The 13,177-nt window shown below is 39.5% G+C and overlaps 1 protein-coding gene across 5 annotated transcripts in view; it reads right to left on the bottom strand.

Annotated features, from left to right (window-relative positions):
- Positions 1-13,177, bottom strand: part of plce1 (phospholipase C, epsilon 1) — a 133,285-nt gene that overhangs the window by 70,904 nt on the left and 49,204 nt on the right. For 4 of the 5 annotated variants that reach the window (XM_089121970.1, XM_089121971.1, XM_089121972.1 and 1 more), the window contains 2 exons: positions 2,742-3,058; positions 233-378 (listed from right to left, as the gene is read on the bottom strand). In XM_089121970.1, the coding sequence (XP_088978096.1) occupies positions 233-378; positions 2,742-3,058 (463 nt within the window). Of the gene's footprint in view, positions 1-232; positions 379-2,741; positions 3,059-9,041; positions 9,175-13,177 lie in introns of those variants that run through there. The other variant, XM_089121974.1, reaches the window with a different exon arrangement.

Here is a 13,177-nt window from a genome sequence, read left to right as displayed (position 1 = left end):
CCACAAGCGTCTTCACATTACAGACTAGTGACATACATAAACTCGCTGGCGGTGTGAACGGTGCTTGAGACTCATCGTTTTGCATGTTACAAATAGGCAGTCAAAAACAAATTAATGTCTCAAGAATGTTCCTCACTTTGTTAAGCACTGCGAAATTTAAACAGAGAGGACAATTTTCTAACGGGGCCATTTCTTTTTTTTAACCAAGCACTTTCAAGGCATCATGCCATACCTGAGACCTGCCAAGAACTCCATGACCGCATTGTAGTTGCCCATGTTCCAGGAGCACTTCGCCACATGGACGAGGTATGAGAAGACTTCTCTCTTCTCCTCCATGGACCCAGCAGTCAGAATAAGCCAGGTCACCCATGAGCTCACCTAAACATACAACACACGCCTTATTATAAGGCCCTGCTGAAGAACAACTACAACGGTCTTGGGAAAATGCTGATCTCCCTTCACATTAATGCAGTATAATCATCATCATCACATGTATTTGGAAGAAACTCTGCAAATTGTGTAACATAAATCTCAAGCTTTAAACTAAATCTAGAGTTCAAACATGATTTAATTTACATTTCAAAGAAAAATGAAGATTTGAGTGGAAACATAGAGTTGAGCCCACTGGATCCTGTAACACTAACACAGATAACAGGAGTCACTGATTGGGTCTAGACCAGGGGTACAAACTTAGGCAGTTGCCTCGCTGCCTTATCAGGCAATGACTTTGTAGGCAGTGTTTGCACACGAAGGTACCTAATGAAACTGATTTCAGACAGACTTCTGAGGCAGCGCATCAGCAAAATAGAGCGAGCTTTGGTGATAAATATGTGAATATTGTATTACTACAATAGCCATTTCTCACATCAAGAGTTGAAAACCTTGGCCAAAATGTACATTTACAAAAACTGACTGAAAAATACAACTTTCAGATACCATCTTTAATTTTTAGTTCAACTGTCACAGAATGGAAAGCAGAGGATTTGGGGATATCAAAGGCAGAGAAGGATACATCTACTGTATGCTAACCTGGGTTTTGCACCTCTGGTCTCTAGACTATTTACACACCAAAAATCAGTCATTATACATTTACTAACACACATTTTGTTCCAAATCGTGCAGTGCCCTGTACCGAAATATATTTCTGAATTTTTGAAGAATATCACTCCCACTCTTTTCTATATAATGAAGTCTTCTGAATTCATACAATGGGGGAAAAAATCACCAAGGTTACTTTCTCATTTGTCAGCTTAATATGCAGAGAATGATGTCAGTTGTTTCCCTTGAAAAGAGTAACACTATGTGTTGTTATCAAAATATTGCTCTGTGAAATTGCAATCCTAGAAATTGCATAGAAACATGCTAAAGACTACCTTAGCAACTGCACTTGTGGTGGCGAGTCTTGAATGGTCAATCACCACTTACATTTTCTTTAAACACAAAGTCACAGAAAACGACCATCTGTAGTCCTGAGCGTTCATAACAGCAATCTCGTTTGAGAACAAATATTTATGTGATGGCCTGTTGTAGCTAAAAACACCTCACAGAACGTCAGTCAGTTACATAAACAGATGTTCTGGGGTCCGGATGGTCAGGAACGTTTCATACGAGGGGACTAGTACACTGGAGCTCATGCCATTTTGCCAGCTTTCCACTGGACAAACTGCTGCTCTTGAGTTACTGGGCACACACGCCAACCAGCCAGCAGCGAACGGACAGCGGATTTGACACATTAAAAACTTATGTAAGTGTTGCCAGAGACACTGCACCCTGGAAGGGGCTTCAAAGGTGGCCGTTGATAAAGTGTTGTGTAAGACCACAAACAACAGACCACAACAAAGACAACAAATCCTAGACTGTATAGTGGCAACACTTCAGGGATGTGTTATGAGGGTTACAGCACAACCAAAATAACACATCCACAGGAGGCATTAAGGTAAAAGAGCAACCCAAATCAAAGGAGGAATCTTTAACTTGTTCACAAAGGATACTAGGATTAATGCTTGGTGGGATGAAGCATAGTCCTGTTATGTGATCCATTCACTTAAGGCTGTAAAAGTATTACATCACATTGAAGCGCATGTGATCTGGTGAACTCCCTTTTACCGGGAATGTTTCTTCTGATCAACTAGATGGGGGATAAAAACTTTCAAAAGAACTGCACTCAGCACTTTGACAAGATATAAGAGTAGCTTCACATTGTGAAGGTCACTTTACTGAGTTGTGAAGTTCTTATATAACAAGCATTGATGTCATGGCTGTAAGCATCTGCAAGCCTTTATTTCACATGTTATTCCCAGTCATAACTTGTCTAGATTCCTACTCTTACATGAAACATAACTTCAAAGTCGGTTTTTTAATGTTTTAAATCTTAGAGTTCAGCCAAAATGACAAAAAATGCATTTAACATCCATTTTGTTTTTCAAAATCAAAACCAGCTGATCTAAAGACAAGCATGTACCTTAAAGATGACATCATTTTCTTCCAAATCTATTCTAACGGAGAAACACAATTTTCCTCTGGCACTTTTAGTATCAAATATTTAAGACAACTGCAATAAACTCACATCTGTTTTGATAAGTAGCTGAACGCTGTGAATGTGAAAAGATCCAAGTAAAACAAGCAATAGCACAAACCCTTGTGATGTCTCACTCAATTTTTATTTAAAAGCCAAAGCACCTTTTCTGCCCTTCCATTTCCACTTCCTTTGGTATGAATCTGCACCATTAATGAATGCTCACCTCATTGAATCTTGTGACGAGATCTTCTACTGTGTTGTGATGGTCGTTCTGAGTGGGCATGATGGGGGCGGACAAGGAGGCTTTTAGATGCGGGTGGCGTTTGTGGCACTCTGGGCTGCCCAGGTCTCGGGTGAGAAAGGTGAGGTAGTCGAGGGGAAAGACGCGTCGGTACAGCTGCTGCTCCTGTTCTGTCAGGATGGTGGCGATCTCCTCTGGGAACTGGATGAGGTGCCGCAGATCGGCTAGTTCCTTACTGATGCCTGTCACGGTAGACGGGAGCATGCTGGAGTTGGCCATGGAGCTGCACAGCTGCCGTTCTGAGAGAGACAAAGACAGCAGTGTTTCCTGAATAATATTTTTATGACCAGGTAGGTAGCCATCAATTTTTTTCTCCAACTGTAAAATCCCTCTCCGACCACACTGTACCACTAATTTAATTTTTCTTAACATGAGAGAGGTTGCAAGCTCTAACAGCAAAGTGTAACAAGAAGTGCATCTTCGATGGTACAGACAACTAGTTGTTTCCAGAGATTATGGTTACAAAAGAGAGGTTCCTCACTTTGGTTACAGAGAGATACGCACCGGATGGCCGGCAACACCGTTTTTAGTTTTATTTTGGCCAATATCTAATCTGCTACTAGCACATAAATTGCATTGCAGTCATTTCCCAAAATGAGGGCTTGGAGCCAGAGGGGCGCAAGTGGCTTTTAACAAACTTTACAGGAGAGACAAAACTAAATTTTGACCACATGTCAATCACCTGAATTATTAACCTTAAACCACAAACATTGCAACCACAGGCATACTTACAGTACATGAATGAGTATTTAAGTAAAAAAAAATTGTATGGCATATTAACACAATGAACATGTTCTAAAACATTTTCAAATAAAAAAAAAAGTCAAATACATCAGATACACCTTTTTGTTCCTTTATTCAATACATTTTGATCTCAGATAGGTATTTTTGGATAGAAAAATACCTATCTGAGGGTATTTTGGATAGAGCTCATCGAGACGTTTATTTTGATATAAAGAACTCATATTCGCCCAAAATGCCACTTATGCCCCTCCAAGCCCTTCGAAAATGTAATTTGTGTGGAAATATTACGAAGTCTGTAAACAGGACGGGACATGCTGAAGACGGACTCAAAGAAGTGACAGATGCACCCAGCAGAACAAATACTCAGCCACAGCAAGCTCAATGTTCGCGATGAGTAAAATTTTAGAAAGAAATATATACGTACTGAATTGGGGGGGGGGGGTACATAATGTACATTATCTCTGAAAGGAACTGAAAAGTATTACCTCTTACCTCCATTCCATATAAAGTAGTGTTTATAAGTGCAGTGGTACCCAAAGAAACAGCTCCTGTTCCATAAGTGCCACCTACTGTCCCAATTTGCATTTTCATTAACTCTGTCTGCTGTTTTTGTTTTGTGGTGACTTATGAAGCATATTTATCAAATCTTAAGTCAGGCCATTCTGTTTTTGCTTTAAATTGTATTATATAATTATACAATATAATTAAGGGGGGGGGGGGGGTGTTTGCGATTTCACTTTTTTGATTTTATATAGTGTGTAATGTTGCTGTTGGTGCATGAACAGTATCTGCAAAGTTGCAGTGTTTAAAGTTTAGTGTAAGCAGAGATATCGTCTTTTAAAAATCTGGAAGTTTAAAGCCAACAAAAACGACTCAATTGGGACTACAGCTGGGTTTTAGACGTCACTAACCCACACATTTGCATCAACCCTCCATCCGGATTATGCAAAAAAGGACATGACCATATTTCTGCATATACTTTATTTCTGCACCTCATCAAGTGTGTTGTGTTCACCCAGCTGTCAGGTCTTCTGTGTTCGAGCTTCCCACGGACGCTGTACTTTGTCAACAATAGATACAATTTATGTTTGATTATGTTCCTGAAAATGACTATTGTAATCTAGCTCTCTGTGTTGTGCATTTTACGGAAGACAGCTTCCAGAATCTCCACGAGTTCAACACCGAATTCAACAAGAAACTGTGACTAAAACATGAAGCAGTTCCAGCTTTAAAACCAGAGGCAGCAGTTGTTGGGCCACAACCTGTAAGTAGGCTAAGACTTAACCATTTTAAATGTATTTGCATTTATAATTTCAGACCTAATCTAGTTTTATCAAATGCCAGCGCTGGCTTTATAGCCACTTAGTTATGCTATTTCGTGTCTACGACAAATGCGTACAAACATTTTGGACCTGAATTTGTAATGTACTAATTTTTTTAATGTATTTTTCATGTATATATATTTTATGATGTTATTTTTCGATTTGATCAAGAAAGTAAACCAATGCCAACGCTGTTTGTGTATATAGTAGCCAGTTAGTTATATCCTATTGTGTAAAACAAACGTGTATAAAGTAAAAAAAAATATGAAGAGTTCAGATGCAAAAGCCTCTAAATGCCATTTGAAATTTTCTTCTTTAATGATGATTTTTATCAAACTTGTATATTTAAGTTCAGTAATTTCACTTAAATAACAATTAATAGGTAATTATCATTGCCATTTAAGTGAAATCACCGAACTTAAATATACAAGCTTGATAAAAATGATCATTCTAGAAGAAAATTTCAAATGGCACTTAATGGCACATATAGGCATTACCATTCAGATACGTTTTTTTAAGAGCCGTGTGTGGTGAGGTTCTGCTTGCCTCTCTTTATCGCCGCTTTCTGGGTCTGATTCTGGCTCATACCAGAGACTGATACTGCAGTATTGATACCATTATGTACATTTGACCGGAACACATATGCCCGTAAAGGTAATGGGCGTTAAGTATCCGGACAACATGCACTACTCAGTTTAGCCAATCACAACACATCAGCCCAAACTAATCAATCTGAGCTCACTTCCTGTTTCTGAGGGAGTGGTTTCATAGAATCAGGAAGTCAACCGTTCTTTCAAATGACAGAGGAGAACGCGGCTTACAATAAAGGTGAAATTTCTGAAAAATAAGACTTAAAAAAAAGAAAAAACACAAATACCTATATTGCACCCCATAAACACAATCATGCAACTGCTCATGCTACTTGCGTGAAGCATCTTTGTTTGGATCATGATTAAAATGCAGTGGTTGATTTCAAATGGCTACAGATATTTTTTGTTAAAAGGCTAGTTTGCCTGTAATAGAGCAAAAAGAAAAAGGTTTGCAAAGAAAAAAAAAAGGCAACCACTATCAATGACGTGTCATCCAATTTGCTTAAAAATAAAACACTGAATGAAAAAAATCATGATTGGTGCATCACTATTAACAGATTGTATGGCCACTCTCTTTCATAACCAAACTCTGTATGAACATAATGGTACTGGGGACAGGATAAACAATCAGATTCTTCTGCTGTGTACACAAGGCCATTCAACTGGGATTCGCTTAATGGGATGGTTTTAGTTTGCCATTTTAAAGACACACCCACTCTGTTCCAAAATCTCTATAGCTCTATTCACAGGCAACATTTTAAGACATCATTGGAGTGCCTTGATGCAAAGCTTATTTCAAAACAGGAAGAAAATTATGCAACCTAAGGGATTTCCTAAGATAGACGTTTTTGGTTAGATTCTAAGGTAGCATCGCATTCAAAAATCAATCCAAAAACACTGATTATAAATCAAATTCATTATGTACTGGAAAGTTTAGCTTAAACTGAAAATTGAAATAGACTAGTTAGAGTTAGAGTAAGAGTAAGACACAAAGTTGCATTTGTAGAGAATGGTCAGCAGGGTTTGGAACAGAGCCATTACATGGGACATGTCTTACATCATTTGCCCTTAAAAAGGTATTTATAAATCCAATCAACCATTTTCATGTCAACATACAAATTAATATACTTTATTGCTGCACAACAGTGCAAGTATTGCTGGTGGTACAGCGCAGTGCAGAGGAGGAAGATAAACACAGACATAGATAAACCAATCATAATACAATAAAGCTCAGTATTTACACAGTAATAAAAGAGAAGCGGTGAGTACCCACAAAAAGACAAAATAAATTACTTTGATAATGTATACTATGTGACACTGGTCTCATCAGTGCCGTCTAGTAAAAGACGCCATATGCCAGAGTTGTAAATACCCAAAGTAACCCATATATTGTGACACTGATGGACCGTTTCTTAACATCAGCGGGCACGGTCATCCGTCATTAAACCTCAGTATTTACATATCTCCACTGTTTCCTCCACTCTCGCCTGAGATTGTGATCAGAAAACGGTTATGCTAGTATGGTGCTCAAGGGCAGGTCAAGCAAAAATAATATAAATACTGTGAATCATGCTTGTCTGGATAGCATCAGCTGTCAAAAGCAGTGTTTGCAGACTCCTTCGGCTCGACGCGCCACCATGGCGACCGTCAGAACAGGAGGGGCAGGGTGAGAGTGCCGTTTGATTTGTGTATCCAGTCTAAAGCCTTCTGATAGACCATGAGGGTGTGTATCTAGTACGCACTAAAACACAAAAGTTCCGAACGATCTACATTTTGCTATTAGCATGTTGCTAAGCTAATGGCCCAATACTTTAATAAACAGAACTAGAACACAAATAATATGCCAAATAGATTACACTTTTATCAATGCGGAATATCAAGACATTCTTCACGTTACATAAATAACGGCCAATGGCCAATCATAGTACGAGTTCAATCATAGTATCATAGCAGAGAGGTGAGTTTCAGGTACGTCACAGCCTCATGCTGTTCTCACATCCATTCGCATTTCATAAGCCATCACATGTGTCTGCCTTGTGTCCTTTTCTCCTCGCACATGGCATCTTTTGAAGCAAAATGCGGGGACATTAATACACCACATTAAGCTGTGAATGAGCTCCCCTGATCTTTATGCATAGGCCACTCATGGTGCAGGTCTCAAAGGACACAGGAAGCATCGCTCGTTTTGTGATCCTGCTATTAGGACACGCAGAGCATCTGAGGGGCTCTTCCAGCTAAAATCATCCCTATATGCTAGAGCTGCACAATAAATTGAAAGAAACGATTGCATTTACAGCTACTGCAATAAACAAATAGTGAAGTGTTGATTAAAGCATTGCATTTATGTGAAATCACATTTTCGTTGTAATTATCCAGGCCTATAGTTCATGTTTATATTTCTAGGCATATGCAAACACACTCTGAAATACGCAATTAACGGAAAAAGCAGGTATCTAAGAATTTATTTAGACGTGATGCTGATACTGAGCTTTATGAGAAAGGACCCTTTGTCTTGGACAGAAACAATCTGGGTTATGCTTGTTTGATTTATGACCAGTGAGTTTGACTTGCAATAACATCCCATCTCCTAAGGAGAATAAATCATTAATAGACAGTGCTTCTGCAAAACAACTAGCCTGTAATTGCCTATAGGTGGACAGAAGTCCTATATAAACCATACAAACATTATTACATTCGCTGTCTTGAACATCTAGGAAAGACCAAGGGCAACTGTAACAAACTAAATATCTTCAATCAGAAAACAGTCAGCTTAAATGCTTAGTTCAGTACAGTTCTCTCCCTGCCTAAAAAAACGATTGATTCACTTGAATCAAATGCATTAAGATGATTTGATCTATTATTAATGCTACAGTTGCATTGTTGACATATTCATACACACACACACACACACACACACACACTGTAAATTACTTCCTACAGCAAATGTTAACAGGTAAATTTACATCATTCAGTGAGTTATGTAAAGTAAATGCGCCTATACAACCTCCAGAATTGTGACTGAATGAGTCAGTCCAGTACCTTCCATTTTTGTGTAACAAATGAGTGAAAGCCTCCAGAACATTATGACGAAGAAAAATAGAAATGTCTTTTTAACCATCCAACTATGAATTCATTAATTAATATATCCCTCAGTTTAGAATTAAGTTTGGTTTGGTATTTTAAATTAGGTTCAAGACAGTAAAATAAACAAAAGGACCTTTTCCTAGTAATCGTGTATTCATGATTAGCAAAAGAAGAGGGCTGAACAGCAAAAAATAAAGATAAAATACTGTTGATTACTCTATACCTGACATAAAATTTTACCAAAAATCAATGTCACAAGAGTGTTTCTAGGGATGTTTTTGGTGAGTCTTCTCATCTCATTGACCAAAAACCTGTGGTCTGCTAAGGCTCTCGACAAAAACGAAAACAAACCACAACACATTAGTTCTTGACACCAGGCACTTGCCACCAGAACAGCACCATTGATACGATATTGAAAACAACTCCACAAGTGACAGCACTGCCTGTTGTTGTGTGTATGGAAGAGCTGAAGAGTCACTTACTGAGTAGCATGTAGTCCATCCTCTGTGAGTGGGAGTGTTTCATGGTTGTGGTCGTAGCGGCAGGCGGCTCACTGACTCCCTGCTTCACGCCACAGCGGCGAGAAGTGCTTAGCCACATTTCAACTCAGCCTGACTGCAGCTGCCAACCCTCTACTACCACAAATCTGACTCGCTGCATATCTCGCTTGGTTCACACACACACACACACACACTGTTTGGCCACTCTTACTCCCCTCCCTCTCTCTCACATACACTCATGCTCATGCACTTATTCTCTCCATTGGCTGCTCCTTCCAGGCAGGTCATGTTACTCATAGATGAAAGCAACACATAGTGTTAAGTGGAGGGCAGAGAAATTGAGCACCCAAACATGCTCTGGTCACCAGTACAGAGCTCGGCGGTTGACTTGGGTAAGAGTCCAGTGAAAATTTGATAGGCAAATAATAACTTTATCAGCATTCGAGTCATAAATTTGGGTATGGGACTTTAGGGATGTGCTTGAACGTGATTGTTTCCATCATTAACCTTCTCAGCACATACTGAAAGAGACTGAGAACAAGAGAGAGATCGAAGAACTTGTATGGTTTTATGGTCCATTTGCAAGCTCTATTAAGCACAGACAAAAGCTTTCCGGTAGATCCAGAGATGGCATTTATAAACTAAAGCCATTAACAGCTGGAACAAATTTTTAGCCCTGAAGACGTAGAAGTCACAGTTTAGTCCATACTTTAGGAAAGACCTCTTACACAACTTTTAGAACTTTTGTGAGTTAATCTGGTCTCTCATGTCTTTCCAAACCTGCATTTTGAAGAATGCTCATGCAGTGCTTTCCCATACAATGAAAGCAAACCGTGAAGTAGGGAAGTCAAGCTCCAATATGGAGAAAAGAGTATAATTAAAGTGCCATAAAACATGCCCAGAAAAATCATGCACTATATTCCTATTAGTCTTCTGAAGCATACAGAACATTTTTGACAGTCTTATTCACTCTCCCCCGGATGACTATGACTCCAAATGCAGTTCTCGTGTGCCAAAACCAAAGTTTGAAGTGTGATTGAGAGTGTCTTTGAGTGATTTGTCTTGTCATCAAAAATATTGGTTCAATCAAACAAAATTTTTAGGGTTTCAGTAGACTTGATATTAAGAATGGACAACTTATGGTGGTTTTTGGAGTTCAAAAGCCCTATTTTTGCATGATCATTCTGTAAAATACCTAATAATATTCTCAGTTCAACAGAGAAGAAACGCCATAGAGGTTTGAAAATACATAAGGGTGAGAAATAATGGCAATTTTCATTTATTTCATTTATAATATTTCAATATATTCTTTCTATTCTACATTTCTTCTTTATTCTGCAATATACAAAAGATGGGAAAGCAAATAAGTCTCATTTGATGCACATCATAAACACACTGCCTGAAATTTCAATGCTATTTAAACACATCCTGACTGTCTAAGGCAACCTAGGCTGTGTGCAATGCCTCACCTCGGGTGGTAAAGGTCTCAGAGTTTGCATTTTTCCTGAGAGCACAGAGCCGCCTCTCATTCAGTGTGTTCTCCTGACCTGACCCAGCCGGCGCTATTCCTGTCCACCTCCATTCATCACCACTGAAATTCTGATTGTGTGCTTCCTTATTGTTTTTGTGTCTCCCAATTCTACCAGACCACTCTTTATTTCATAATTCTCCAAAAATGATTGCCCTTTTACAAGAAAAACCTGCAGAATTGAAAATGGAGAAAATCACCCGTGTGCTCTTGAACAAAAGACGTTCTGGAGTGAATCTGACCCCCTGTGGATGAAGTTAATAACCTTTCCAAACCTCTGCTGCTGCATAAATGAGAGACGAATCATAGATATGGATTATTTGCAATGACACTAAAGCCTTATACTTCAAATAGAACCAAATCCAATGGCTCCTGGATCACATGACAAAAACTACAGCCACTGAAACCTGCTGGAAGAGCCATTTTAATGGATAACCACCACCGACATTTTCAGATTAGTATTCAATCAGTTTAAATGCTTCTTAAAATTATGATTTACCTTCAGTCTCCCCAAATCTTGAATGATTGTTAGATCCTGGTGTAGAGGTACCAGATTCCTGAAGATCCCTTGGGATCAAACCTTCCAAAGTAAATTTAAGTGGTTTGTGTTTATGTAATTTGATCCTCCACCAGGCTAAAATTGTCTAAATTTGATCGCTGTAGGTTACAACAAATCATCTTCAACAAGCGCAGATTTTATCTTTAGAAATGCATTTTATATGTGCTAGAAATATGTTTTTATGTACAAAAATGCTCAACTGCTTGGGGTCCGTAAGTTTCTGCTTTTTGCAAAAACAATGACAATAGTTTTTGGAAAAATGACAATATAGCCTATAAAACAGATTTCAGGTGCACAACGTTGCCATCTCTAATGCCATCTGCATGGGGAAAAAATGAACCACGTACACCATGGCCTCATAAGTTAATTCCCTCAAAACAAAAACATTTCACTGCCCGACCCAACAAAATGGTCTACATATACAGACTGTAACCGAATTTGCTGCCCAACACAACTAATAAAACTCAGCACACAATGACTGTGGTGAGCAGGACGGCCGAGGGACGTGAGAGAAAGTCGCGAGGCCGGTGGTGCGATTGCTAATGAGCAGCACCTGTGAAGCACACCGGTCTCGCATCTCTCACGAAGGAGCGGAGCCATAAAGGGGGAGCGACGGAGTGGATGATCGAGAGAGGTACAGGCCTGCTTTTGTTTGTATTTTATATTTTATTTGGTAAGCCAGCAGTCGTCCGTGAGGGGCTGCTGGCCGGTATTTATGTTTTATTTTGGGTAGCCAGCAGTCGTCCGCGAGGGGCTGCTGGCAGGTAATTTGTTTGTTTATTTTATTTAAATAAAGGTTTATTTTATTATTATGATCCGGTTCCTGCCTCCTTCTTCCCTGAACCTTGTTACAATGACATTTTTGGTGTCACTTAATTTGCAGAACATCTTTACCTCTCACTATGTTTTAAAAGCCCAAAAATGGTGAGAATGTCCATTGAGAGGGGCCAGATTGCATTTTGGCCCAGATGCCTGAACTTCCCATAGCTTGCGAGAGAAAAATAATGCTTGTGTATTTAATTATAAGTCCATGAATACCAGGGTCACTGACTCATGGTCCCACACAGACGTCATGTCAACTGGAATTAGTTCAGAGTGCCAGTGTGTTCAAATCATCAAGGATCGTTTTACACAGACATGTCTCATGAAGGGCTTGAAGGTTACACTGCACATGGATGAGCGCCAGGTGATAAGCTAATGCGGCCAAAATCGAATTAAAAGGAGAGCACTGTCTGACATTTTGCAAATCAGAGCAGGCGTTTGAAGTGTGCTGTTTGAATTGGTTGGCGAGCCAGAGTGAAGTTGAGGAAGTCAGAGACAGACGCCCTTCTCCCCCGCATCGGTCACGTTACACAGTCCTCGAAGGAGGAGAGACGATTTTCATTAGTTCATAACCTGCTTCAATCTGCGGCGCCTGTAAGAGGCCAGCTCATAAATCATCTTTTAGCAAGCAGAACTGCTGTGTTCTCTTCAGAATTAAAGACTAACACTCAGTGTTGTGAAACCACATAACAATAAAGCAAATTCATTATTATGCTCCAAAGAAGATTATATGAATTATCTTACCAAAAAAAAAAATCAATTATTCTTATGCAGAAAATATGATCTCACTATTATTGGTGGTGACGGCGCAGTTGATAAGACACATGCCTTTGGTGCGAGAGTCCCGGGTTCGAATCCACTGTGAGACACCAATGTGTCCCTGAGCAAGACACTTAGGGCCAATCCCAATTCTACCCCTTACCCCTTCACTTTCCCCTTCCCCTCCGTTTTGCGCGTCCACGTGAAGGGGTAGGGCTGTCCCAATTCTCTTTTGGTTGGAGGGGGAGGGCTAGGGTGAAGGGCCAGATAGCCCTTCAAACGAAGATTTTTCGGGAGCACACTTCAAACGAAGGGGTATGAGAAGTGTCACTGCTAACCCAGGGCTGGCTGCCCAAGCGACAAAGGAGACCCATAAATTTAAGTATTTGTGGCTTTAATAAGTATTATAACGACAAATAATGATTTGCTTTATGTTACATTCAATATTGT

Source organism: Pimephales promelas, chromosome 17 (genome assembly GCF_988280905.1).
Source record: "Pimephales promelas chromosome 17, fPimPro1.hap1.1, whole genome shotgun sequence".
Classification (NCBI taxonomy): Eukaryota; Metazoa; Chordata; class Actinopteri; order Cypriniformes; family Leuciscidae; genus Pimephales; species Pimephales promelas.
The sequence above is the reverse complement of the archived record's forward strand: the minus strand, read 5'-3'. Positions and strand labels throughout refer to the sequence as shown.